Here is a 27,670-nt window from a genome sequence, read left to right as displayed (position 1 = left end):
CCGAGTGCCAGTGCGTCCCTGCAATCAATATAGCGGCAGACCTCAGACTGGCGATCCGCCAAAGTGTTTGCGTCGTCCGTGGGAGAGAGAGAGAGAATATACGAGGGTGCGCCGGCCGTTTCATACCGACAGAGCGGTGAAGTAGTCGCAACCTTATCTTATTTGTCTCTTGCGTAGGAGCCAAAATCATCCGGCCGTAGCATGTAAGTCGGTGCGCAATACCATGCCATGCATAGTTGGCGTGAGCTGGCAGCTGGCAGCTGACAGCTCGCCAATGCAAGCTGAAACCACTGAGAATGGGAAGAGACGACTTGTAGAGGGCGATTTCGGACTCAGTGGATCAGATATATCACACTTTGGAGACTCTGCAAGACGTAGTTCGCGGGTTCACATCTTTGTTATTCCAATGTTTACTCGAACCAAGGAAACGAGACGCGTGGATTCGACTGCCTTCCGGGCCCCCTATAGCTGCAATAATCTTCGAAATATATGTCTTCGAGGTTTCCCGATGGTTTGAGAGGCTCATGCATCCATCAGACCACCCCCATTTGACCTCGCTGCCGCTCACTGCCGAAGACTGTGACGTTGGACCCCGCAGAACAGTTTGAGATGAAGTCTCGCGTCGCGCCCATAAGTCGCGACGCGTGATCTTGGCGTGTTGGCGCGAATGCAAGGGATCCCTGCTAGCTCGCAGCGCAGGAACACCCACCTGGTCTGCTGCTGCTGCTCCTAACCCTTTGACTGGGAACCAAGTCATGGGGGGTCCGCATTCAGCCCCATGTCAGAGGGCAGTGATCACCAGCATCGCTCGTCACTCAATGACATCTCATGCGAGCACTTAACCTAAAATTCCCACGATGCCTGCAGGGACGCAAATTCCCCGATCAGGGCAATCGGCAGGTTCCTTCTTCCTCTGTGCCACCACGAACAGGATGCATTGGACCCCTAATTTTTTAATTTTTTTTACCCTCTCGCGAACTGCCTCGTACCGTTCTGCACATCGACTGGATCCTTTGCTCTCCGCCTGTGCCGCATCAAATTTCACGACGATCCATCCAACTGCATCAAGCTCGTTCCTTCGTACATGGTTGGAAGTAACAGGTGCGGGGTCGCGCAATAACCTATTTAAATCCTACGGGCCAATTGCCACAGGCAGTAGTATATCTTCAAGAAGGATTCCAACAGTCGTACTTTGCCTTCAGCCCATTACGGCGCCCAACATTTGAAAAAAAGTGGTAATTTCACCGACATGCGCCACATCAAGAGCTGAGCTGCAAGAGGGCGGGCGCCCACCTACCTGGCGGCAGGAATGTTGCTGACGCAATTGATTAGCGAGGAGCAACGGATTTGCAGATACCGGCTCGGGACCGAACGTCGTAGATGTAGAGCAAGCGTTTGGGTCGGATGATTATCTCGTAGCTCAACTAGCCCACCAAGAACAAATATTTCCCAACAAGAATATCAGTACACGATATGCGCCCAGCCAAACGGCGGTTAGAATGGGACAATGGGACACCCGAGGTAGAATTACAACTGTAAGCAGTAGGCTGCCTATACTTCCGATCGGCTCTAGATAGATACCTAGGTGAAGTGCACGTCTGGTCGCATCTGATGACCAATACCCACTTCCAGCTACCTAAACCGTACTTGGGCGGGCCAGGACCATGACAATACTTGTAAACATTGTATTGATGCTATATACACGACACGCGAGGCAGCAACAACATTGACAATGACAACAACAACAACAAAGACACAATAAATGCAGAAACGACAGTCTGGTCCTCTTCCTGCTCGATTAATCCTCTATTTCTGCATCTTCCAACCCTCCTTCTCGATCCCGTGTTTGCCACAGAATCTAAGCAAGGCCATGCTGAGAGTGTCTCCCGTCGATGACAGGCGAGGCCTCTCTTCCTGAGCCTCACGGTGGACCGCTTCATGTTTGTCGTCGACCAGTTCCCTCGTCTTGTCAACACAGGCGAGGTACTTGCCGACGTCAACAACCTCCTCACTGCCTCCAGACAACCTTCTGGCCTCATCTACACAATCAAGATAATCCTCAATCTCGACAGCCTTACCACCGTCCATGTCCTCACTGTACTCTGAGCTCTTGAAGGTCACCTTCTTGCGGCTGCTGGGTGGCGCCAAATCACATCTCTAATCCAACACCCGTCCAGCAACAGCCGCCTGGCTCTTGTCCTTTGTCGTAGTTTTCTTCAACGACCTACCCGCCTGGATCTCACCAAGGAACCCGGCTGGTCGCCCACCTGAGGGAGCCGGCGGTGGAGGGCCACCGGCTGGTGGTGGCGGAGGTGGCGGAGGTCCCATTCCTGGGACAGGAGGAGGCGGCGGTCCAGGAGGAGGCGGCGGCCCAGGGGGAGGCGGCGGAGCACCACCTGCCGCTGGCGGAGGGGGTGGCGGCGGCGGAGGTGCGGATGGGGCACCGCTTGGTTCGGGGCTTGCGACAGCAGGCATCGGGGGTGGTGGTGGCGGCGCAGGTGGTGCGGGCAAGTCGGTCGTCTCGGGCGCCGGATCCGAGGCTGGTGGAGGAGGAGGTGGTGGAGCGATTGGAGAGCTCTGGGCCGGAGAGGCACCCGACTTGTCACCCATAGCAGACAGCGGCCGAGGAGGGCCCATGGTGCCGAAGAGGATCGACGCCAGTGCCGCAGCGCCCTGGCCTGGCCTGTCGTCGTCATCTGAATCATCGTCGTCCTTGTCATTGTCACTTCCCCAGTCGTCACTATCGGCGCGTGTGCGAATGAAGGGCTTAGGCGGCTCAGCAGGGGCCGCAGACTTAGCCTCCTGGGTCATCCGGTGGAAGGGATTGGTGGATTCCACAGGTGCAGATGGGGCCTCCGCCGGGGGCGGCGGCGGCGGCGGGGCGGCAGGAGATGCCGCGGTTGAGTCGGATGGCTGTGTCATCATCTTGAAGTATGGGTTGCGACTCTCTGAGTCCGTGGGAGGGCTGACCACAGGAACAGCAGGCACGCCTGGCGGTGTGGCCTTAGGCTCCAACTCTTGACTGGCGACAGTGGGAGTCGACGCTTGAGGCGTGATCTGCTGAGGATTGTCATCGTCGTCAGAAGAGCTGTCGTCGTCGTCCATGGCCTGGAGTTGGCGCTGAAGCTCTTCTTCGCGCTTGCGGGCTGCTTCGATCTCGGCACGTCTGGCCGCAAGCTGAGCCTCCTTCTCCTTGGCCTCGGCAAGTGCGGCCTTCTTCTTGCGCTTCTCTTCGTCCTTCTTGAGCTTGCCTTGACGGACTTGCTCCTCAAGGGCTTTGAGCCGGGCATCGGCAGCGGCCCGCTCCCGGGCAAGATCGTCTTCTTGTTCCGCCGCTTGTTGTCTGCTATAATTAGCACAGGTTTTCAATGAATTAGGATCGTGATGCACATACTCAAGTCCTTGCCTCTCTTCAATCTCCTGCTGGCGCTCCTGCTCAAGACGCTCCTCCTCAGCCTTCTTGTTGGCAGCGTCTTCCTCAGCTCGCCGAGCAGCACCATCATCCTGTTTCGGTGCAGCCTTCCTGCTGGGAGGCGCTGGTGGGGCCTTCTTGCCGTCGGACTTGGGAGTTGGCACGCCCATCTCCTGGTCGAGCCGAGCTTGACGCTCTGCATCTCGGCGGGCATCCTCTTCCTCAGCTTGCTTGAGCTTCGCGGCCCGTTCGGCACGCTCACGCTCCATCCGCTGGGCAGCAGTCTCGCCCGGCTTCGATGGGGCCTTGATCCCAAGGGCTGCCAGACGCTCAGCCATACGTTGCTCAGCTTGCTGTCTGATGAACGCGGCTCGCTCCTCTGGGGTCTTGTAGGCCGAGTACGATCCTCCAGCAGTCGGTGTAGCAGTCCGAGAAGCCGCGCTTGGACTCTCAACAGGGGCCGCTGGCTCAGCAGTACGAACGGGTTGGCTAGAAGCAGGCGCCTCCCTGCGGCGGTCCTGGTTACGCACACGTGCTGACCTGCTCTCCCGCTGAAGGTCAAAGATGAAATCTCTGACCTCGTCTTCCACGCCGAGAGCATCTTCCCATCTGCGCTTTTCGTGCTCATTCGAGGCACTCGGTGCACCCTCTTTGAGGGCGTCCTCGAGCCCCTTGGCGAAGTCGCGAACACTGTCTTCCACGTCGCGGACCATGCGCTCATTGTTCTCTTTTTCAGTACGGATTTTGAGGTTCTCCTCTTCCAAACGCTTGGGTGCATCTCCATCATCGGCGGCAGTGTCGATCTTCTTGCCCGTGAGTGCTGCCGTACGTTGCTGCATCATGGCCTTTGCACGGGCCTTGAGTCTGTCAGATTCGGTGATGGCACCTCCAGGACCGGTGCCGACTATATTGCTGGCGCTGCCTGGGTGTGCCTTGGCATCCTTCAAGCGGAACAATTCAAGACGTGCATCAGCGATGGCCTTTTCAGTCTTCCTGACCTGTGATGCGAGATCAGGAATTTTGTCGGTGAAGTTCTGGAGTTGACGCTTGAGAGCCCTCCTTTCCGCTTCAGAGTCTCCGCCGACGGCTTGGGCATCAGGGTGGGCATCAATGTCCTCTTGCGTTCTGCGAATGCGACGGTAGAGCTCATCAGCCTCACGACGGTCTCTCCGATCTAGAACGTCATCCTCTTCCATGTTCTTCTCGTCCTTGAAGTCCAATGAGTCCAGAATGACCTGCTTCTCTCGTAACTTCTTGCGGAGCTGATCAAGCGACAATTCCTCGTTAGACCCCACAGACGCCGGTGACTCCGGCCGAGGAGATGAGCCGCCTCCCATTCTACGACGTGCGCTAGATCGGTAGCCGACAGCTTCATCGTTATTTTTGAAGACAGTAGCATCCTTGCGTCCACCACCAAAGCCGCCCCCAGCACCACGGAAGGAGTGCGTCTTGAGATAGCTAACACCCGTCTTTTGCGGGAGCAGTGCGGCGCCAGAGTTCTTTCGGAACTCGGATTCGTCATTCAACATGTTCTTGAGTGTGCCGATAGATTGGTTGAAATTTTTGGTTGACGGCGGCACAAGCTCCGGAGGAAGCTGATTTGGCAGGGGATACCCGTTCAGTTTGCGGTAGATCAAGTGCATGGCGACGGCGAACTCGTCCAAATTCAGCCTGCCTTTATTGCCATGGTCCGCGAGGGTCCAAACACGTTCCAGATCAGGCTTCTCGAGCCCACTCTGGCCAAAAATCTCAATAGCTGCGTCACCGCCAATAAAGCCCTTGTGGAGACCATCCCAGGCGTTGAACAACTGGTCGTATCGCCTCTTTTCTTCCTTGGTGATAGCCCACGGAATCACAGCATTGCCTTGTAGGCCCGCAGTTGTGAAGTTCTGCTGCTCACGTCCTTGCTGTGGCATCATCCTCGCTTGCAGGGCGTCAATGTTCGGCAGCCCAGAAGCTGGAGCGTTCACAAGGCCCCATTGGCCTGGCATCCCCGTGGGCTGCGCATTCAAAGGCGCTGCCATACCGCCGGGCGACAAGTTCGACCCATATCCAGTGGGCATCGGAGGCATGGGCGGCCTCGGCCCGTTGTAGCCCGTGGCCTGAGGAGCTCCAGGAAACCCGGTCTGCTGGGGCTGGAGGCCCGTGGGCTGTGCCATGAACCCGGTCTGCTGGGGCTGCTGTTGCTGAGGGAAACCCGTCATCTGAGCCTGCAGCAGCTGGGAGTTGGACGCTTGTGGTTGTGGCGCCTGAATCGTGGGCGGCGTCGCAGTATTCTGTCGTGCTCCGCCGTTCGCCGCCTCCTCCGCCGTGTTGAAGTTGATTATGTCGACCATACTAGAGACTTCATTCTTGATAACATCGGGAAGCTGTGGAGGAAGTTGTCGCCCAGTCATTTTTAGGTTGCAGAGGTACATAGCCAGAGCGAACTCGGGAAAGTGAAGCTGTCCGGAACGTGTGGTGTCTGCCAAAGTCCTGTGGGGTCTATTTTAGCCTTGTACTTCCTTTCGTGCAGCTCTTTTCTTCATCAACGTACCAGATATGTGATAGTGCGTCTCCGTCCAGCCTGGATCGCATGAGCAAGTCCCTTGCCTTCTCGCCCGACATGGTGGTGTCGTTGTCGCCCACTGCCGACTTGAACAGCGTCTCGAACTTGACTTGATCAGCCGCCGTGATGAAGCTGAGTCGGATGTTAGGTATCTTGTTCGACTTGGGCGCCGGTGCGCTGCTAGGAGCCGCCGCCGAGGCGCCGCCAGTCCGGAAGGATGCAGCCATCTGGCTGAACCCAGTCGGCTGGGGCTTCATGGGGGTCGGCGGCGGCTGCTGAGCAGCAGTTTGCTGCTGGGGGAGTTGGGTGGGAGTGGCATTGAAGGAACTCGGAGGCTGCTGTTGCTGTTGCTGCTGCTGCTGTTGAAACTGCTGCTGAAACTGCTGTGGGATAGCAGGCATAGGCGGCGGGGCGCCGGTCTGGAAGGGCTGCTGCTGAGGAGCAGCCTGGCCGGGGAAGCCGGTGAACTGGGGCTGAAGCTGGCCGGGAGCTTGAGGCTGCGGTTGCTGCAGGCCGGGGTATCCGGTATACTGTTGTTGAAGAGGAGCCTGGGGTTGACCGTAACCGGTGGGCTGAGGAGCGAACGGACTCGGCTGCTGCTGTCCGGGTTGCTGCCCAGGCTGCCCAAACGAGTTCCCGTATTGTGGCTGGGGCTGCGAGCCAGGGCGGAAACTATTTCCTCCGCCGAGGAAGGAATTGGATTGGGAGTACATCTTGTCGTCGTTGTCGCCCAGGAGAGGATGAACGGGGGACGGGCGGATGGAGCTGTCGCAGACGAGAGAGTGGCCAGCGGTGGATCTGGAACAGATGACGATGGGAAGAGGGCCTAAAGGGAAAGACAGGGTACTAGAAAGGGCAAGTAACAATGCTCGATAACAGAGCTCTAATGCGGCTGCCTGCCTCCCAAATCACAAGGCACCACGCGATGCGAAGCACGATAACCCCGAGATGGTGAAGGGGAGAGGAAGCAAACCAGGAATAGGAGATGGATGGAGGTTGGGTGTGATTGGCAAGGCAGAGCGAATTGGACAGCTTCTGGATGTTGCGTAGCCTAGCGAGATGGCTATTGCGTCGGTTGTTTCCTCTTCTGTCCTAGCATGCGCACAGGTGGGCCACTTGCCAGTGACTTCCCAGTGAGGTGGGCTGCGACTGCCCAGCTGCCCACGCTGCCGGCTGCCCAACCAGGCCCCAACCAGGCCCCAACCAGGCCCCAACCAGGCCCCAACCAGGCCCCACTACCACTTAAACCACCTGGGCACTAATACGGTACCAGTGTACATATCGATCAAACACTACATAAACTATCATCCAGAGACCGTTCGTTGCACACATTTACTATAAGAAAAATCACGAAAGACTAATGTGCAAGTGTACACCAAGACTCAACTAGTGGGTTAGAAGTCTAATAGTGCCAGCCTGTTAAAATATAAATATGCAGAAGGCGCACACATTCAAATCGACGAAGATGTTTTTTTGGAAAGCAACTACAACACGCAGAGCACGAGAGGCACCGACATGGACACGAATACAGACCGCAAATTCCCTCCTGGGGGCTGGCATTCTTTGCCAACTGAGTTGATGACTATGATAATCGAGATGCTCGCATGGCCGGATACAAAAGCGCCTGTGATCGAAGTAACACGCCCGCAGACGGCCCCGGTCTTTGCTCGGTACTCAACCATCTCTAGGCAGTGGCAGAGTCTCATCGAGCGGATCCTGTTCAAACACCTCATTCTAAACCAGCACGACATGGACTGCTTCGGCAGAACTGTCACAGGACCGCGGACGGCCTTTGTGCAACACATCTGGCTTCGGATAGTTCTTCCCGCATACGACTGTAAGAGTTGCCGCAAGGAAGAATCAGAGGAGGAGATCGTGAGCCACAACCTGGACTACACCAACGCCATCTGGCAACTTTTTGGATTTCTGTCATCCCCAGCCTGGAACGAGAAAAGGCACCATAGCGCCAAGGGCATCACTCTGGAACTGAGCGCTCACTCTCTGACTGACACGGCCCACTTTGGGAAGGATCTCAAGATGCGCAGCAACGACACAGCATGGGGAGACAAGAACGAGCGGCGTGTTTGGATCCCATGGCTCACACACGACGATGTTATCCACGACTGGCAGGAAGGGCGAAAGTGCCGATCGGTCGTGCCAACAGGGGCCAAGCGCAGGCTTTTCGGACCACCTCGCGGGCTGTGTCTTGACCGCGATGCATCGTTCGTAAGACTGAGGGGCGCAGAACTGCCCGAGGTCAACGCAATTCACGCCCTAGTCATCCGGCGCCAATTCTACCGGGCGTTCAGCATCAGAAAAGGCCTGGCAAAGATCTTTCGCAGCCTACCGCGGCTGCAGGAGCTCGTGTATGAGCCGTGGCGAGGCCCTCCTGCCGATCTTTGTGGGCTCGATGGCATTCCCGCTGTCCAGAACGATCCCAGCAGACCACATGCGCAGTTGTTATATATGGATACGGCTCGACTCACGAGGGATTTCGACCACATGCACTTCTTTAGTAAGGTGTTGAGCGACAAACCTAATCTGAAGAGGGTGTCCATCTTCGAGGACGTCGATGATGTCTTCTTCGAGGCCAATCCGCGCACTATGGCCGACCCTAAAACTATCAATCGTCACCTGAGATAGCTCGGTATCTCGCTAGGTTAAGTCAAAATCTGGAGGAATTACATGCATCACAGAACGTGGACGCCAATGACTTCTTCGCTTCTCACTCGGTTCTCAGCGGTGATGAACGTTTAGAGTGGAAGAGCCTGAAATACTTATCACTTACCAGCACGCGCCTCCCGAGCTTAGCATCGAGGCCGAACATTGGCGATTCGGTCATCTGCTGGGCAGCAAAGGCGGCGGAGCGGATGCCACGGCTCGAGGTAATGGAGCTCTGGAGCTCTCAGAGATTCGGGTTCGCAACCATCTTCCGTTTTGAAAGGCGAGAACGCCAGCCTAGGATCCAGCTCTTGTCGACCAGGCCTAGCCACCTCACTGAAATAGAGGAGGCGCACTGGCAAAGGGTGGTGGACCATCTTTATCCTGGGCTCGGAGTCTGGCTTGAGGTCGAGGTGACTCTTCTGGACATGCCTACGATCCTTGGACCGGCCTCTGTGATTGATCTATTGATGCTGAAAGACAGAGTATTGCATCCGGTTTCTCTTCGGCAAATGCATATAGAAGACCAGCGGCGGAAGGTCACCTATGAACTATGATCCGCTCAAATTGATACAAGTGATTGATAATAACGAAGCAGTTTTTGCTAAAATATCCAGCAATGAGACACACAGGCAGAGGGAGAAAGATGGACTGAATCAAGTCGGGGACAAAGTATGTCCAGCTGCGTGCCGGTCCTGTGTCACACCAAGAACAGAGCAATTGGGCTGATCCAAGAGCCCTCCGATCCGAAGCATGTCAAGTGTACACCAGTCCAAGCCCCGTCAGGAAAAGCCAGAAGACAAGGCCGAAAGTGAACGCCTTGTTCTCCGACCCAGAGTAAGAAACCAGGATGCTGATATCAGCAAAACCAACAAGGCTCCAGCACATGATGAGGATCCCCAGCGCCCTCCTCTGCCCGTCAAAGGAGAGTATCAGGACGGCAAGGCCAGCGGCGATGTTGCGGCCCGCGGCCGCGGGCCACATGAAGAGCATCTCGTTCGTCGCGTCCGGGATGCCGAAGTGAGGCGCAACTGCGGAGCATATTCGGGTTAGCTGGAATTGGTCTTCTCATGAATATCTGATTTTCGACACAAGATCCGGGGCAGAGAAAGAGGCGGGGGTCAGGTCATACTTGCTGAGGCGTCCCGTATGCCCCAGATTCCGGTGGAGATGAGGAGGGCGCCGATGATGTGCGCGAACACCGTCACTGAATTCTTCAACACGGCCATTGCAGAATAGTTTCCTGTGATAGAGGTGATGAATGAGATGGATATCTATCGACTAGGCACACAGCCAAGTACGTGGACAATGTCCGAAGTTATGAAGATGCCGACAATGATAGACAGCTACCGCATATGGCTCGGCGTTAGGCGAGAAAGGCAATATGCTCAAATTACAAGTTGCAGATTCTATTTACCAACACATATCTAGTCCTCGGTCACTATGCTTGCTTAAGTCCGTGATCTCCCCGACGGAGGTTCTTGTGCAGGTGCTGTAGCCTGGACTCCAACGGTCGCATTTGTCATCAGCACTATGAATGGTTTCTCTGCTGACGGATGGTGCCAGGCGACGAAGGAGAAGTTGAATGATACGAAATCGAGGGCGCTTCAAAAGAAGGCCTTAAGATATTCAGGCGGACTTCACACTGCTGTTGGACACACAGTTCTTGGCGCGTGAGCATCATTCGTTTTCGAGTCATCCAACTACGTAGACTGATCATCATAACCCGTCCACCCCCACCCTCCTATACACTCTAATGATGCCTTTCCGAGAACCTCATCATCGTCATGTCATCTATATCCGTAATCTTCATGGCCATGCGGGCCTGTTCATCACATTGGGCGGTCAGAGCGTGTGTACACTCCCTCGATAGCCTGCAATAATTACCGCGGTTCAAGCAAAATCCAAGCAAGTCAATGGCCCCTCATTCAAATTGTGGTGGGAGGTCTCGTGACAATGAATTTGCTTCCACTTTGAATATGGCCACATCCACTAGTCTTTCCTACTGATTAGGGATGGAAGCCTGGGGGAACAGGGTGGCGTTAGCCTCCTGCCAGGCCTTCAGGTCAAACTTGGCCGAGGCCAGAGCGCCAGCCAGGCCAAACTGGGTGTTGATACCCTCCACGCGGTGGGTAGAGTTGATGTTCTTGACCAGAGTGATCTGGTAGCACGTGGCGCTACCCTGTCGGGAGATGATGGTCGAGTATGCAAGGAAGTATTCCCAGATCTATAAAAAGAAAGGTCAGCAACAATGACTTCGAAGGTAGGAGCAATTGTGGCAGTTACTTACGCGGAACCACCTACTACCGTACTTGGCCTCCACCTTGTCCTTGTTGGCCATCCAGTTTCTGTACCACCTCCAGAGAGTAGCCGAGTAGTGCACTCCGATGGTATCGATGTGCTTAATCTCAAATCCAGCACCCTCCAGCTTGTCGACGAACCAGCCCAGAGGAGTAGAAGCGTCGGCACCTGGGAAGACGTACTTGTTCATGAACAGACCCCAGATAAGGTCCTCGTACTGCCACGACTTTCGCAAACCAGCAATCTGCAAGAAGAACACACCATCGTCGTCCAGCATGTCATGAACCTGCTTCAAGAACTTGGAGAAGTGACGGACACCAACATGCTCGGCCATCTCCAGACAGGTAATCTTGTGGTAGCCACCCTGGGGAACTGGGATATCTCTGTAGTCCATGCACAGAATGTTGCTCTGCTCCTCACCGACACCGATCTTGCGCATGGCATTGTTGCCCCAGGCAGTCTGATTGCGACCAAGCGTGATACCAGTGGCCTTCGCGCCGTAGTTGGCGCTGGCAAAGCGAGCAAGAGTGCCCCAGCCGCAGCCAATATCCAGTAGCCTCTCACCCTGCTTGAGACCGATCTTCTCGCACACAACAGCCAGCTTGTTGTCCTGGAGCTGCTCAAGGCTCTCCTCGGCATTGATATCGGAGATGATTCCAGAGGTGTAGATCATACGGGGGCCCAGGAACCAGGCGTAGAAGTCGTCACCACGATCGTAGTGGTCGCGGACCTGCTCCTCATCTGTTGGAACATACTGTTAGTACAACGCTGGAGGCTGACGGACGTCTGGATGTGCAGAACTTGCCTTGAGACCTGGTGTGCATGAGCATCTCAGGGATCATGCCAGTGAGGAAGAACTTGATCAGGCTGATGGTGAAGCGGAAGTTGGCCCAGTCGTGCCTGTACTCCATGATCTCGAGGCAGTCGCCGTTGAACTCGACATCGCCGTCAAAGTACATCTCGTGGAAGGTCTCCATGGGGATCTTGTTCTTGCCATGGTACTTGGCCTTGTCCTCGGGCTTCTTGAAGGTGAGGTAGTGCTCGACGGGGCGGCCTGGGTATTTAGCCTTCTCGTTCTTGCGAGGGCTGACGGAAGAGACGACCAGCCAGAAGCCAGCCAGCAGTGGAATGGTGGTGAAGAGGGCAAAGAAGAGGGCGGTCTTGTTGCCACCGCCGACCTTCCATGACAGCCAGAAAGGAGGAATACCCAGCACGAAAGCCAGGGCAATCAGAGAGAAGCTGTCGTTACCGGCGGCGTCGGCTGGCAAGGGAGCGTTTTTGATGGCGGGATACTGTGGAGGAGTCCGTTAGATATAATGTAGACGGCGCGCGCGCAGAGACATGTCGACGTAGGCTTTGCATCCAGACCTAGACCTCTGGACGGGAGCGCTTGAAGAACACGACACAGGCGGCGGCGAGTTTGGAATCAACATACCGAGGTGGTTCGCACACCACATTCCTCGAACTTCTCGAAGGAGGGCGTTGGGGCTTTGGGAGTCTCGATAAACTCGAACTCGGACTCCGAGCCGTTGGTGCTCTGTGGTTTGGACATGATGCCAACAGAAGCTCCCCGTGGCTTTTGCGGTAGAGGATCACCAGCCGGGCCAGATGGAGTGTGAGGTAGGAGAGGAACAACAAGTAGATAACGAGACACAGGGAGAGAAAAGAAAAATGCGACCAGCTCCCTTGACCGCTGCTTGCGACGATAGGCCAGAAACCCTAGCGACCAGATATGCCGGAGAGAAAGGAAAAAAGTGGGCGAAGTAGCTTGTGCTCTGGCATGGAGAGTGCCCAATGCTCGGCCATGCATGAGGAGGGACCTGGATCTCGACCGGGGGAGCTCAGGGTCCTCCCTGGCGTGGGGAGCTCAATTGGGGCGAGTGATTGGCCCTAGCTCCCTGGGCCCCTATCGTTCCGGCTAGCGGACATCTGAGGCACTCTGGGGTTCCAAGCTTGGGTCTTGATCCGGGCCTTGTTCCTGAAGAGTAGAGGTGAACTAGCTGTCTGTACACGAGGCTATCCAGATCCAGATCCTGTCAGGACAGCTGTAGAAAATACCACAGTAGCTATCATCCCGATGTAGGCGGGTTGCAGTGCCAAGATGAGGCTGAAGTGTGTCCTACAGCTTGATGGGTTGATGGCCTTGTGCCCCAACAAAAACGTCATCAGATAGCTGGGTAGCTTCACGTAGGCACTTAGACAGATCCCTTAGGTACTAAAGGTATATTGCAGCTTACAAGCACGCTCTCAGAAGGCTGAGATGGCAACAATACTATCACAACTCTCAGATCAGAGACAAAGATAAACACAAGGTGCTTCCTTCAACATATAAATAGTGGAGGAATGGGTGGGAATGCAGAATGTGGCTCAATGGGCACTGCAATCTGACATCATCCAGAACATACAACACATACATAGTCCACAGTCCACACGGCGTGGCCTCAACCGACGCCCTCACCCCAACATTATAATAACAACATCAGCAACACCCAAGACTCCAAGCCATGAGGCCACGAGAGAACCAGAACATAACATGACAACATGAGGCCAACCATCCCTCTGCGCCCACTATGGCGCCACAACCACCCAAGGCGCACCATAACCACCGCCCCAGGCACCTTCGCCAACATCCGCTACGAGCTGCTGGCCCGGCCGCCAAAGTGCTACTACGACTACCTGACGCCGACCAACTCGCACCTCCTCTCCGTCACCCTGGCCGACCAGCTCGCCCCGCTGCAGGCGCGCAGGCCCTACCCGCCGCCGACCTCCTCCGACCTCGACCACTGGACCCTCCCCAAGGTGCACCACCGCGGCGGCGATGCCGCCGCCCAGCCCCTGCCCCAGGGCCACCACCTGGTCTACTTCCCGCCCACGCACCCCTCGTCCGCCCTGCTCGCCGACGGGACCGACGCCGACCACTGGCCCGGCCCGCCCTTCACCCGCCGCCTGTGGGCTGGCGGCAGCGTCTCCTTCGCCCCGCACTGGGCTGACCAGCTGCTCCTGGACAAGCGCCGTGCCGCCTGCGTCGAGCGCGTCGAGGACGTGAGGCTCACCTGGACACGGCCCGCAGCCGCGGCGCCGGCTGATGGAGCGGGGGAGGACGGCGGCATTGCTGCCTCCCAGGCCGCGGGCGACAAGGTCTTCGTCGACGTCGTGCGGCGCTACGGCTGGGTCGGGCCGGACGAGGACGTCATGGGCGGGCGTGAGGTCGTGCGGAGGGTGGAGGGGGACCCGGCCATCGTCGAGCGGCGGACGCTGGTGTTCCTGCCGGGCAAGGCCAATGAGGCCAGCCCTGGCAGGCGTAATGGCACGAAGCCAAAGCGTGAGTTTAATTTCCCTTTCTGTGTTGCTCACCGTGTTGAGGGGTCTCTTTTCGTCTACAGCAGTCTATCTAACCACTCCAGGGGGAAGGGGGAAAAGTCTACCAAGACCCGGAGTTCTCCATATCCTTCACGGCCTCGCCAGCCGTGTTGTTCCGCTTCAGCGCATTGAGCTTCAACGCCCATGCCATCCACCTCGACTCAGCCCACTGCCGCGCGGTGGAGGGTTACGAGAAGCCTCTCGTCCACGGGCCGCTCCTGCTGGTTCTCATGTTTTCCGCCCTGAAGGCTGCCGGGGCGGGCAAGGAACTGACCGCGACCAGGGATCTTGAGTACATGAACCTGCAGCCGTTGTTTGTCGGCGAGGAGATGAAGGTCTGCGTCCAGCCGGGCAAGACGAAGTGGCATGTGTGGATCGAAGGTGAGGATGGAAGGTTGTGCGTCAAGGGCTCGGCGCAGCTTGTATGATAAGAGTCGCGTGGGTATTTACTGGTCAGTAGATGGGAGGCCCGGCGCAAGTTGACTGATGTCTCTGAAACCAGCCATTCTTGTCTCTGAAATGGCGACTCCAACACGGAAGCTTTCAAGATCGTGGGCCAGCGTTGTCCATCAAGCTCTAAGCTTCTTGGAATTAGACATGATCTGAAAGAAGTGTATCCAATGCCGCAATATACCGGTGTCCTCTACTATAGAGGAAGATCGAGTAACGATACGGCGTGCATGCTTCCAAAATGCCCTTTACGAGCTAGCTCCCTCGGAAGAGGACAGAAGAAACCGACACCCAGTGCATTTCACAAGTGAAACAAAGTGTTCCCATGTCGTCTGATGTAATCGGTGACCCTTTATCCGTGGATTTCAATATTCTATTTCGCCTCCAAAATGCATCAAGAAAGCTGTCATCACGGGCAGCCATGTAGCCGCGTCTCAAACTAGGTATCTGCCACCAGGGTAAAATCTGCCCCGGAACGCTAACAGTCGAACCAGATGGTAAAAACGCCCGCCCATCTGACAAGGCAGGCAGGCATGCTAATGTACGTCCTCTTCAGTCGACCCCGGATATGTGTCCGACCACCACGACCATCGCTCAAAGCGCCCATTCGGCCAAGTCCTCGTCCGTCTTGACAAACGGCTCATCGATCCTCTTGATGGCAAACTCACTGCAAAGAATGCTGTTCGGAAGAGAATCCATAGTCAGAAATTCGTCCATATCAAAGGGGATGAAGCAAGGTTCATAGATAGGTAAAAAGGAAAAGAGAAACTCACCAGGCCGAGGCAATCAGCCCGTCCAGCTCCTGAATGACTTGCTCCCTGCGCTCGCCCTGCACCATACCTCTAGTAATCTGCAGCTGGCACTCCCTGATCCTGCGGCCCCTGCCCACGCCGGCCTGCTTGATGACCTCCTTGCCGAGGCAGTCGGAGTGGAATGCGTGCTGGCAGGGGAAGACAAAGAACTGCCGGCTGAGCAAGGGCAGGCCGCATGTGTAGCACTTCTCGCCGGGCTCGACGATGGCGTAGCGGTGGTCCAGCCCCGCGATGTCGAGCTTGATGTTCGCCGCCGTGTGCGACGACTCGTCCATCTCGCGCTTGAGCCCGTCGATGTTGCGCGAATAGTCCTCCAGCGCCGCGCAGATCTCCTCTTTGAAGTCGTCGATCACCACAAAGTCCGGGAAGAACGGGATCAAGTCCTCAATCTTGAGCAGGTCGTTGCACTTCCTCAGGAATTCGATCGCCCCCTTGATCCCGTTCGACTGGCTGATCACTTTCTTGGCCACCGCTAGCCACAGCCTCTTGCGCAGCTGCGGGTTGCTCATCGGTCGGTCCGCGATCAGGCTCGCCAGCTCGATCTCATCGTGCGACAGCGCAAGCTCCACAGCCTGCAGGTATTGCCCCATGTTTGTGTAGATGTGGACGCATGATAGCACCCGCCGGTGCTGGATGCACAGCCGCAGCGCGAAATCCCGGTCGAAGTGCGGCTCATCACCCTGGGATTCGAGGTAGGCGAGGAGTGCACTTTCGTCCTTAGACGAATGTGAGGCGTAGATAGAAACAAGGGTATTGTGAACAGCTGAGTCGACCGAGTTGAGTTGGTTCACCACATAAAGGAGGTATCGCACTGCTTGGTTCTGGGACAAGGGCCCCTTAAAGGTCCGGTCGTATTCGAGGAGCGCTGGTATTAAGTTTCGAGGCTTCAAGTCTGAATGCCGCATTAAAATATCAACCAAATCTTGTGCAGTGTGTGTCATTAGCACGCTGCTAAAGCGGTAGAAGACGGTCGGGTCCGTTTGTCTCTTAAGGACGGTGAGCGTCTCCGGCCACCTTTCTCGTTGGACCCAGTAGGATAAGACGTAGTTGTAATCGTTGACGGCGTTCGCAAAAAACAACAGTTCGTCCTCTCTGCCATGGCTGCTGACAATCTCGTAAACTGTCTTCTTGTCCAAATCCGTCTTGTGTCTATTGACGAATTCCTGGTATTCGCTTCGGACTGAGTCAAGCTGTTCTTCCGACTGGGTAGTATTTAGATTTTCCGCGAGTTCTGCCTTGGTTATGATGGTGTCGTCAAGTGTGTTCAGCTTCGCCATGAATATCTCAACCAGCCAGGTCGCGATCATGACCCGCTGCATTACTGCCGATTTCTTAAATGTGCCGAGCTTAGTGAGAAGGTATTTTCGTAGGGCGTCGTGCTCATTGTTGTCCAAAAATGTGAGGGCCACCTCTTCAAATGGCTTGGTGCTCTTGCCGTAGACACCGGCGGCATCGCTATACAGCCCCTTGCTGATGAGGTAGTCGCCAGAGGCCTTGGCCACAGCGTCTTTTTGCGCTGGGGAGTGCGCGTACTGCAGCGCGGCATCGAACTGCTGCAGGTCGAGCATAATTTTCCAGATGTCGCGGTCCTCCTCCCTCACAACGATTTCAAAAATTTCCTGGGCTGAGAACAGGAAGAACGTGTTCTTCTGCATATCAGCACACAGGCCGACAGCCCTTTGCCCTGGGTCCAGAACGACTTGGTCATAAACCACATTTCCAGTAAGCCGGTTCGCAGCAACTACCCGGCTGCCAATCAGGCTGATAACATGCCACTGCGTCAGTGCAATGGTCTCGATGTTGTCCACCGTGCTCCTCCTCCTGATGTCTGAGTTCGAACTAGCCGCGAGCTGTGCCTTGGGCAAAAGCTTGGATTCCGCAAAGACCTTGGCGCCTAAATCAGCACCCCCCTGCGGGGAGCTCAGGAGCAGCTTTCCATGGAAGACGCCTTGAGAGTTCAGCCACGCGAACACCCTGTCGGCCGCGACGGCATCGTAGGGGTCCTGCGGCGGGTCCGGGCTCACCACCAGGCTCGAGGTCGTCCCGCCCGCCGTTGTCCTGCTCAGCTCGTGGATGACAGGCTGCTCTGCCTCGAACAGCCTCGTGTATATAGAGCCGCTGCCATCTGGGCCCTTACCAACCTTCCCGGCCAGGTGGAAGAGCCTCGTCTGTGTGGCCACCATCACCCTCCGCGACTCCGCTCTGCCGGGCAGAACGTCCACCCACAAGCCCGTAACAGGGCCATCGGGCAGTTTCTGTAGCACCTTCAAGAACTTTTCCTCTTTGCGGTAGAACTCGTTTGCCGTCTCAATGTACGCCTCGTAGATGTTACCGTCGCTCGCACCGATCAGTATCTCCCTCGTTGAGGCGGTGGGCAGTGCTGGGTTCCAAGCGATGCACTCTATGGAAACTCCTCGGAGGCGGGCCAGAGCGCGAGGCTGGCGGGACTGAGAATGTAGGTAATAATTGTCGCCGAGCGATGTGCATATGATTAGGTGCGAGGCAGTCGGATCGAGGAACATGCGGCGGATGACGCCTATCTCCGAGGGCTTCTTGGGTAGGTCGATGTCTACAGCAGCACGGGCGGGTCAGCTACTCGTGGCTCGACAACAACACCGCTGAGGCTGGGGCTGAGGGTTTCCACCTTACCATCTATATCCTCCGGCCGCTCAAGGTCTATCCGTAGTATCCTGCCATTCGACAGCGCCAGGATAAGGACATCGTTGGCCACCTGGGAGGCGACAAAGTCGGCAGCGATCGAGAACTGCAGCTGCACGTGCTGGACGTCGAAGATGGGCAGCTGCGCCGTGTCGGCCAGGTCGCTGGCGACGAAGCCGTTGGATGTCATCCTTTTCCGCTTGTTATAATCTGCGAGCCTTCATAGTTGGAGCCGGTTGTACTGCCTGGTCTGGACTGATTTGTCGACGTCGACACAGCTTAGGAGGGAGGAATGGTAGATAGATCTGGCTGCTGCCGAGGTCAGATGTGGGCAGGCAATCAATACACGTTATTGAGCGATCAATTGGTTGAGCTTGGAGCTCTCCCGATACAGACGTCAGCGGTCTCGGCGCTACGGTTGGCCCCCTGAGGGCCTGCTGCGTCTGCGGGGTCCAGGGGGCTTGTGCTTGCTGTCTTGCTCGCTGTCTCAACAGCTCAACAACACAATTCAGGTTCTGCATAAGAGGTGCAACACAGACTGGACTGGCTGTGCACGAGTAGGTTTTCTTTTGTCACAATATTTTATTGTTGTATTACCGTATTCGCATTTGAGACTGCAGTACCTATAGGTCAAATAGTCTAATTGATTGATTGTCTTACTTGTATCAGGGACGCAAAGCCTTCCTCCCGTGGGATTGTCTGCTTGAGGTATGCGCAGGCCCTCCCCCATATACAGCCGCGCCCCTCCCCCCTTTCAAAAACAACACCGTATGATGTGATGAAGTTGACGCCCGCAAAAGGTATAATGCACGAGTGGGTCGCAACAACAAGAACGCCTTCCAGATACAACACGCAGCCAACTTTTGTTCCATGCAGGGAACGTAATCGTCAGATCCAAACACTGGCCCAGGACAAGCGTACGACACAACGTGCCCTTGACGCCTTAGCCGTCTCTAAGAATGTGTTCCTCTTCAGCCCCCTTTTGGCGGCAGAGTGCATGAACGTGTCACAGCATCGTCTGCGCCCCCACACCCACCTCCTCTATTAGTTCTCCACATTGAAAGCGGTCCAGCTCCAAAGCTCTGTTGTCAGCATCGCTTATTTGGCGTTTCTCTTGAAAGCCAGCAGCTCGGCCAAGCTGCTCATTGCGCATCCGTGCTTCAGGAAGTCATGCTCCAGAAGCTCTCTCGCGGACGCCCTGGACTTGACATCCACGCACAAGCACACAGACAGGAAAGCCTTGAGCTCCTTGCTGAGCTTCTCCGGCTTCTTGAGGCGTGGCGTTCCGTTCGTAGCGATGAGGTACAGGGCCTTCAATGGCTCCTCGTTAAGGTATGGTGGCTCCGACTCGATCATCTCGATCGCCATGATACCGAGCGACCAGATGTCGACTTTGGGGCCGTATTCCTTCTGCTTGACAACCTCAGGTGCCATCCAGTACGGTGTGCCCACCATTGTGGCACGCTTGGACTTAGTCTCCGTGAGCTTGGCGCAGAAACCGAAATCGGCTGCAAACAATTGTTAGCCACCTAATTTTCATGGTCATACAACGTCCAGGGCTAAATGACTTACTAATCTTAACGTTACCGCGTGCGTCCAGGAGAACGTTGTCACTCTTGATATCACGGTGAATAATGTTCTGCGAGTGGAGATGCTGCAATCCTTGGCAAGTCTGCAAGATGTGTGGGTTAGCCGTGTTCCTTTCTGCTGCAACTTGGCGGAGCATCTCACCTCGAGGCAAATTGTCGAAATCTGATCCTCAGTGATGACAGGGTTATTGTCGATCACGTCAGTCAGTGCACCACCCTCCATGTACTCCATGACCACCCACAGCTCGGCGTTGTTGTTACGCAGGAAGGCATCCAAGAAGTTGACAATGTTCTTGTGCCTGCTGTCCTTCATGACCATGATCTCGTTCACAATAAGCTCCTTCCGCGGCTGGTGAGCCAGATCCATCTGCTTGATAGCAACCTGGGCCCGGATTCCTTGGGCCCGCAGCAGGTCGCGGGCGACGGCCGAAGTAGCCGTATCCTTGACCTTGGCAACGTACACAGAGCCAGACGCACCCTGGCCGATCTTCTTCTGCTTCGAGTACGACAAGTTGGGGTCCTCCTTGGAGACCGCCTCCTTGAGTTTCTGCATGACCTCGCTCTCGGACATGGTGGACATGCGCACTTCTTGTTTCTTCTTCTCCTCTTGGGGTGTAGGCTTGGCCGAGAGGGCGGCCTCGGCGGCCTTGACAGCATCGCTCTGCGCATTGTTCTTGTTTCCGACATTGAGTGGCTGAGGCTTAACAGGCGCTGGCAAACGTGATGGCGGTTGGGCCTGGGCGCCGTTCGTCCGGGGCTGTGACGAGGCACCGATACCGTTGGGGTACCGAGTAGCAGCCGGGGATTGGGGGGACTGTTGGTCTTGACGCTGTGCTCGTTGCTGTTGCTGGGTCTGGATAGAGGACGAGCTCTGCTGGGTCTGAATTGGGGGTCGCTGCCCATTCGAAGCACCGGATGGAGGGGCGGGGGCGGGTCTCTGGGCACGAAGAGCTGCTGGGTTCTGTGCGGCCTTTGGTGCGGAAGGTGCAGGCCGGCTGGGGTTGTAACGATCCTGTTGGGGAGAGCTCGGGGCAAAGCCGCCGATCTCCTGCTGCGCAATCGGGACTTTCTTCTGGGGGATGGAAGCATTATAAGCCTCCATATCCCGGCGGTTCTGCTCCTCAATCTCGCGCATGCGATCTCGCTGAGCCGTCTCGATCCTTTGCCGTGCCTCTTCCTCTTGGCGAGCCCTGTCATCTGCACCGTAGCCAGACGACGCGCCCTGCATGTTGGGCCGCTGATCCGTGGGAGATGGTCTCTGGGGCTGCTGAGGGATGCTGGACTGGGAAGGAGTCGACTGGTAAGGAGGTCGCTGCTGTTGAGGCTGCGGTGCCTGGCGAGGGGGTGCGATGGATGAGCCAGCTCCATAGCCAAGCTGCTTGTTTTGCATGTTACTCGCAGGGGGGGTAGGGGTCAGGCTGGGGTATTGGTTGGGGTTCTCGGCTCGCTTCGTGAGGTCGGAGTAGAAGTCAAGGACTTCGAAGACAGCCTGGGGGTTTCGCTCGTAGTCCTCCTTGGTGATGGCAGACGAGTTAAGCAGCTTCGACCACTCTGGGGGCAGACCGACAAACTCGCCGGTCTGCGGGTCGAAGCCAACGTGGACAGCGTGGGAGAAGTTCGTAGGGTTGCTAACACCACCCATACCTGGGCATCGGGCATAGATGAAATCTATCCACTCATACAAGTCATCATCGCTCTTGACTCGAATCTGAAGCGTCTTTGTTGTGCCATCGTCGTCTCCGGGACTTGTCGAGGACCCGTTCGACTGTCGTTTGACCTCGAATATGGTGCCCGCAGCCTCAACTCGCCCTACGTTGATGACATCCTTGAGGAACAAGGTGTAGGCGACTTTGCTGCCCTCCTGCTTGTGGAAGTCAAGCGCCTCTTTGCGCAGGACGAGGAACTTCTGTTTCCATGGTTGGATGAAGTTCTTGCTCTCCTTGACCTGTGCCCAGCCCTCCTTGATGACCGCCACGCCGCCCATGCCATCGGAATTGCCACCTTGCCGGCCAAGGGGTAACGATATCGTGGAGCCGCTGTACTGCGAGGGGTTCCGTGGAATGGGGGACAGGGACATCTGAGACATGCTTCCTGGCAGGTTCTGGGCGCTTGGGGCCTGGTTGTTGAGACGAGGCTGCTGGCTGACAGGTGGTCGTGGTGCTGGGCCAGGGTTCATAAACTGACCCGACGAGTACATGCTTCTGCGAGACGACGGAATGATTAGCGGGTTGGACAGTTTTAAGCGGATGCGCGCAAGAGGCGGTGAGGTACAGGAATAACCGGGCCTCAATCAAGGAATAGGGGGCGCCGGATAAAGCAGAGTACAAAATGCTGGTGAATCCCAGGCTTCGTTCAGACGTCGCATCTGGGGCAAACAGCACCGCTCATTCTCAGCTATTCAGGCATTTTGGAGCGGTAAGGGCGACGTGGGCTGGTGTTGTGAGGAGCAAGCAAAGCACTGAATTGGAGATTATCATCATACCCGTTCTGAGTCGCCATGTTGGACTGCTTAGCGACGAGACTCGGAGGATTGGGAAATGAAGTCTGCGAGACACAGGCAATGGTGTCGGCTGCTCGCCGCAGCAATTAGGACGAAACAAGGCGAGACTTCGTCCAGACTGGGGCTCTGGGTGATGGTAGGGCTGTCCAATCGCTGAGCGAAAGCGATATGTGCTAGGCCCTTCGTTCCTGTGGGCTCAAGTGATTTGCAAGCGTGTCGGTATTCAATTGCCCGGAAAGAGTGGCACCATTGAGGGAGGCCAGCACCACCAGGGAGTTGCGGGAGTGGTTGATTGTGGGAGGGTGTTTAAGGAGGGGCCCCTCGGTGCTTTCGCAGGGGGGGTTGGTTCGGCAAGAGTCCTGGTGGTTCAGGGACAGGCGTGGGTTAGGTATGCGTATGTGGGATATCGAGACATGCAGGTGCTGACGTCGAACGAACCGAACTGCGCTGCACTGGACTGCACTGGACTGAAAAGGGTGGCTGTTTTCGAGTGACGAAGTGATAGAGCAGTGGCTTGCCGCCGCCCTTTGTGAGGTGAGTGCAAGAGGGTCGACGTCGAGGAGCGAGTGATTGATTGATTGTTTCAAAGGCTGGGCTGGGCTGGGCTGGGCCAACTCAGAACTGGGCCAAGAAAGCGACGTGAGTAGTAAGCAGGGCTCGACCGACCAAACAAGCGCTCTCGATACTCTCGGTAACAGACCTGCTGGGTGCTCGTGCCGGCCAAGTTGGCCAAGATGTAACTGCTGTAAAGACAGGATATGTCTTGTGGAGGTGTTGAAGGAGGCAGAGAAGAATAGTCCTGCACCCAGGTATCTATGCAATTATGGACCAGGTAGGCCACAACAGACGGACAGACAGACAGAACAGAGTAGAGCAGAAGATGGGACAAAGCAGGAGGTGGTTGTCCAGTCGCAAGTAGGGTCAAAAGAGAGGGCCGTCGGTTGATGATGGCGCATCGGGCCAGTCTGGGCTGGGCTGGCTGGCTGGCTGGCTGGCTGGCCAGGCAGGGGGGAGGGGGAGGGGGAGGGGGTAGGAGGTGCGAGGGGTGGGGGAAAAGGAGAGCAGCAGGACTGGGCCCCGCCTGCTTTGGAGATAGACTGCACGTTGGAGGCGTTTTGCCTTGGGGGCTCCTGTCCAACGCACCAACGAAGCCTGCCTGGCAACCCTGCAAATGCCCTGGTGAACCTGGTCCTGAGCGCTGGGAAATGGATCCATCTACGGTAGCTCCAGGCGGTTGGGCCTGCACGCCACCTCGCCCATCAATCATCCGTCCACTTGTCCACCAACCCAACAACAAACAGCATTTGCTGTGTCTGTCTGTGTCTGTGCCTGTGCCTGTGATGATCCGAGGGGTACTTCAATTTCCGCCCAACTGCCCCCACCGACCGTTGTATCTTCTTGGATCTTCTGGTTTCGGCCGGCCCTGGATTGGAGCTTGCCGGGTCTCACTTCCAATATGGACTCTGGTGCGGTAAGGCATGGATGGTATGTTATGTACAGTACTGTAATGATGGAATGATGGATGGTTTGCTTGTGCCCTCGTGCCTCCATTCTTTCCTCCGACCCCCCTGCCTCTCCCAAGGAGAAAATGGCTGCCTTCTCTAGCTTTTCATACGGTTATCAATTGCTCCGTGAGGCAGTGTCGAATAAACACCATCAAATCATCCTCGTCCCTTCGACTGCAGGCCCGCCAAAACAAGTCGACAAGTCAGTTCAGCTGAAAGCGGGCGGGAGTGGTGATGCTTTTCCGGCATTGCAACATTTCAGTCGGCTCTCGGTAGACCGAGCAAATCAGCTGTGCCCTGGACCCTCCATTCCAGTCCCTCGAAGCCCCTTTCTCATCTCGACGGTCCTCCCATATGCGTACAGTCTGAAAGTATGTCTAGACTAGACTCCAGCATTGCAACATACAACATACAGCATAGCATATCTACCATGTACAGCACGATTGACTGGCCCAAGAGCCTCACCCGGGCATACAGCGCACCCACCGACACGTCGTCTTCCTCCTCCCGTGCCGTTGGTCGATGGGTGGCGCAATGCAAATCCCAGACAGATCTTGCGTTGTCACCCTTTTTTTTAAGCTATTCATCTACCTGTGCTGAACGCAGCTGGGCTTGTCGATCATCAGCAGTGCTGTTTCATGTCTACCCAGATGCAGCCGCTACCGAGGCCCTGCATGCTGTACCACAATATGTCCGAACATGTCTGCATGTACGACACATACAGGCTGGCTGATTCAGGTGACAGTCTGTGAGCTTCACAAGATTTTAAGCTTTGGACCCAGCAGAAGCCAGCGCACCCACCACCGGCCCGAGGTCGAGCACAGGACACGACACGACGCCCTTCGACTCGAGCCCGGCCTTGGCCTCATCAGCTATGGCCCCATTTCCCTCTCAGGGCCCTCTCAGGGCCCCCCTATCTAACGCCTGCTGAGATGAATATGGACCCGTCTATATTATTCATGCCCGGACAACAGGGCTGTTTCATCCGAATCAACGCCTCAATACCCTGCTGCTCCTCCGGGCTGCTGTGGGTATTGGGAATTGTGGTATTATGGTACACACGACCGGACTGCCTGACTGGCTGCCTGCCTGCCCGCCCGCCTACCTGGCTGTTCCGTAACCAAATCTCGCCGATCTCCCCGAGAACGACCATGGGAGGGAAGAAACTGCAAGTACAACCGCGTTTGGGTCATCCTGCTGCAAGAGAGCCAAGCCCGTTATAAACTTTCCGCAGTTCGGGAAAACCCCCACGCCAGAGTCATTGTTCCTCGCGAGTACCTGCATCAGTTCGCCCGCTGCGTAAATGAGCTGTAAATGAACTGCTACAGACGGAGTAAGCCCGGACTCTCTCCTTCAGGACCTGTAGAAGACACGATATAGCATCCTATCTCTATGCCATCATCTCCGAGCATCCACCAAGAAAAGAAAGAGAAAAAAAGTCTAGAAAAGACGAGAATGATTAGTGGGGCACCGGCTTCTCGAAGCCAGGGAGCGACGGACATCGTCATTGAAACGCGGTGGAGGAGCGAGAACGAACGGCTGGGCGGCCGCTTTGCCCTTTCTTTGTTTCCAATGTGTCACAGAAGTTAATGGGGACGACCTACCGGCACTATCCGCCACCTACCACACACACCCCCTTCCGCCGGTGGAGCCCCCACCCCCCAATATGCGTTGCCCGATCCGTACATGTATGTGAGTGTGAAATATTCCGGTCAATGTTTCCTAGCTAGTTCCCTGCGCCAGGGCTCACCATTCACTCACTCCCTGCTGACATATGCTCACGGTCTAGGCAGCCATTTATATCATCTTATCGTACCTCACGGGTGGCTATGATTCAGTTTTAATATTGTATGTAAGTAGTAAGAACATGATGTTTAAACTCATGGCGGCCCATTTTTCAGCGGTACTATGGTAGGGACATTAAACTCTAGGCTGCGCAGCTCGTAGCGCGGCCTCGCATTGTTCCACTTGTGCAGCTTGCCAAGCTCCCGCATCGCAAGTTGCTCACCATCCAGCCGTGGAGGTGGCGGGCCCGGGAAGGGCATATCACTATCTTCATCGTCTCCGCTCGAGTGGCTCTGATCCCCCGACTGTCCCCCTTCGTCTTGCTGCTCGTCTCCTTGCTGCCCGTCCTCATCTTGGTCTGCATCGTCGTCGGGTGGCGGGTCTGACATTTCCCTGTCTTGGTCATCGTGACCAGCATCGTCGTCGTCGTCGTCGTCGGGGGGAGGCATTCCATCGGGCCCGTCTCCTGCCTCAGTCGCGTACTGCATGCTGTAGGAGAAGGGCATGACTTGTCGTGGTTTTGTCCACGACATATCCATGTCGTCGTAGTACCCAGCTGGTTTAGGTGTTGGGTTCCGGTATTGCGCAACCCGCCGCTGTGCCTGAGGAAGTAAGATGTCGATCAGGAACCTCGGGCTGGGAAACGTCGTGTCCAACGCGTCCCCTAGCTCCCGGACAGTTGCCTGATCCTGGTTCGGCCACTCGAACCGCTGCAGCATCGTAATGAGCTCATCCGAGTACGGCGGCGCCGAGGGCGCCTGGTTCACGTCCTGCACGAGCCTGCAGTTCGGCCGCACGTTGAGCTCGAAGCCCATGGTGGGTGGGAAGTGCGTCATGCTCATGGTTCGCAGGATTTCTCCTGCAGAGCAGATGTCTTCCCAGGGTGCCAAGACTGTCTCATCGTCCTCCTCGTCGTCGTCTGGGGCTGGGTAAATGCTTGGCGGTAGCGTCGAGGGGTCATCGCCTTCTATTGCTGACATCCCAAAATCTCCGACTACGATTTCCGGAAACGCGTTGCTTTCCATGCCTGCTTTTGGGACGCGGCCTGATCGTCTGGGCGGATAATTTATGAATGTGTTGTTCGCAGTCTGTTGCAACGTGTTAGGAATCTAGTAACTCATGGGGCAGCTTCTGGCTACTGACCAGGTCACGATGGTATATACGGGCCCAATCACCAGGCTCATAGGATTGGTCGTCGTCGTCGGGATCGGGTTGCCTTCCAAAATTCAGTGTTGCCAGTGCTAAGAATAGTTGTTCTGCTACAAGCCTGCCATTGTGGGCATGTTAGAGGAGAACAGCCAGATATGCTACGTGATTGTGGAATTGGGTCCTACCAGATAAAGTGCTCGGGGATAGCAATCAATTTGGCTTGATACGCGTCAATGATATTCTCCAATGTTCCTCCATTGCAGTATCTACGACACATGATCAGCATCTATCCCAGTGAGGTGCGGATACTCAGGTTGCTTACTCAAAGTAGAGCGAATAGACTGAGCAATCCGCTTCCATAGGATCATCCAATTCCTGCCAGAAGCGAAGCTTGTTGAAATAAAGCAGGTCTGGTAGAAGCCCCTTGCGGTGAAAATCGTCGCCTCCATTGTTCGGAAGGTCTATATCAGCGTCCCCGGTTGTGTGAGGATACGTAGACACTCTCAGTTCGAGCGGCGGAGATGATGTCTTAGTGCTGTCATTCCAAGGCCGTTCCATAAGCTTATTGATGAATAATTCACCTGTTGATACAGACTGGACTATGAAAATGCTCTTGTCTGATACTCTATTGCCAAAGACGTTGAACTTGCCGTTCATTCCCATTTTGATACTCTTGACAAAGAGGAATCCGTTGTCCATGAATCGGTCGTCTCTTGCCACTCTACTGTCTTCCATAACTCGATCATCATCGCCCTCGCTCTCGAAGGGTAGGAAGACTCCTATCTGGTTGTAAAGTCTTTTCGAATTGCGAAGCAATGACATGACAATCATTTGTTTTAATGGGACTCAGGGGTTCAAAGGTTCGATATTGAATATAGAAGGATACACGACTTCTCCGAATTTGGACTTCGTGGGATCTGCAAATGCAATTCTCATAAGA

At 55.8% G+C, this 27,670-nt stretch overlaps 8 protein-coding genes across 8 annotated transcripts; 2 read left to right on the top strand and 6 right to left on the bottom strand.

Annotated features, from left to right (window-relative positions):
* Window positions 1-1,806: 1,806 nt before the first annotated feature.
* Window positions 1,807-6,673, bottom strand: J7T55_014121 (polya nuclease; the record flags this gene model as incomplete). The annotated part of the gene is made up of 4 exons (XM_053132170.1): window positions 1,807-2,124; window positions 2,182-3,343; window positions 3,395-5,887; window positions 5,949-6,673. 4 exons carry the CDS (start codon window positions 6,671-6,673, stop codon window positions 1,807-1,809), a joined length of 4,698 nt encoding a protein of 1,565 aa, XP_052989722.1.
* An 802-nt stretch (window positions 6,674-7,475) lies between these two features.
* J7T55_014120 (uncharacterized protein) lies at window positions 7,476-9,178 on the top strand (the record flags this gene model as incomplete). Its single annotated transcript, XM_053132169.1, has 2 exons — window positions 7,476-8,589; window positions 8,772-9,178. 2 exons carry the CDS (start codon window positions 7,476-7,478, stop codon window positions 9,176-9,178), a joined length of 1,521 nt encoding a protein of 506 aa, XP_052989721.1.
* A 199-nt stretch (window positions 9,179-9,377) lies between these two features.
* Window positions 9,378-9,850, bottom strand: J7T55_014119 (uncharacterized protein; the record flags this gene model as incomplete). The annotated part of the gene is made up of 2 exons (XM_053132168.1): window positions 9,378-9,652; window positions 9,754-9,850. 2 exons carry the CDS (start codon window positions 9,848-9,850, stop codon window positions 9,378-9,380), a joined length of 372 nt encoding a protein of 123 aa, XP_052989720.1.
* Window positions 9,851-10,623: 773 nt separating this feature from the next.
* On the bottom strand, window positions 10,624-12,474 carry J7T55_014118 (uncharacterized protein; the record flags this gene model as incomplete). The annotated part of the gene is made up of 4 exons (XM_053132167.1): window positions 10,624-10,848; window positions 10,912-11,663; window positions 11,707-12,214; window positions 12,358-12,474. The coding sequence occupies 4 exons, from the start codon at window positions 12,472-12,474 to the stop codon at window positions 10,624-10,626; spliced, it is 1,602 nt and encodes a 533-aa protein (XP_052989719.1).
* Window positions 12,475-13,463: 989 nt separating this feature from the next.
* On the top strand, window positions 13,464-14,710 carry J7T55_014117 (uncharacterized protein; the record flags this gene model as incomplete). The annotated part of the gene is made up of 2 exons (XM_053132166.1): window positions 13,464-14,244; window positions 14,334-14,710. 2 exons carry the CDS (start codon window positions 13,464-13,466, stop codon window positions 14,708-14,710), a joined length of 1,158 nt encoding a protein of 385 aa, XP_052989718.1.
* Window positions 14,711-15,326: 616 nt separating this feature from the next.
* Window positions 15,327-18,392, bottom strand: J7T55_014116 (uncharacterized protein; the record flags this gene model as incomplete). The annotated part of the gene is made up of 3 exons (XM_053132165.1): window positions 15,327-15,411; window positions 15,506-18,113; window positions 18,194-18,392. The coding sequence occupies 3 exons, from the start codon at window positions 18,390-18,392 to the stop codon at window positions 15,327-15,329; spliced, it is 2,892 nt and encodes a 963-aa protein (XP_052989717.1).
* Window positions 18,393-19,300: 908 nt separating this feature from the next.
* J7T55_014115 (uncharacterized protein) lies at window positions 19,301-22,290 on the bottom strand (the record flags this gene model as incomplete). The annotated part of the gene is made up of 4 exons (XM_053132163.1): window positions 19,301-19,710; window positions 19,775-19,874; window positions 19,934-21,992; window positions 22,274-22,290. 4 exons carry the CDS (start codon window positions 22,288-22,290, stop codon window positions 19,301-19,303), a joined length of 2,586 nt encoding a protein of 861 aa, XP_052989716.1.
* Window positions 22,291-25,676: 3,386 nt separating this feature from the next.
* J7T55_014114 (uncharacterized protein) lies at window positions 25,677-27,561 on the bottom strand (the record flags this gene model as incomplete). Its single annotated transcript, XM_053132162.1, has 4 exons — window positions 25,677-26,669; window positions 26,725-26,848; window positions 26,916-26,996; window positions 27,053-27,561. The coding sequence occupies 4 exons, from the start codon at window positions 27,559-27,561 to the stop codon at window positions 25,677-25,679; spliced, it is 1,707 nt and encodes a 568-aa protein (XP_052989715.1).
* Between the last annotated feature and the right edge of the window lie 109 nt (window positions 27,562-27,670).

The sequence above is a fragment of the Diaporthe amygdali genome, assembly GCF_026229845.1.
Source record: "Diaporthe amygdali strain CAA958 chromosome Unknown NODE_30_length_622097_cov_64_914702, whole genome shotgun sequence".
NCBI lineage: Eukaryota > Fungi > Ascomycota > Sordariomycetes > Diaporthales > Diaporthaceae > Diaporthe > Diaporthe amygdali.
Note: the sequence above shows the minus strand (reverse complement) of the source record. Positions and strands in the feature narration are given on the sequence as shown.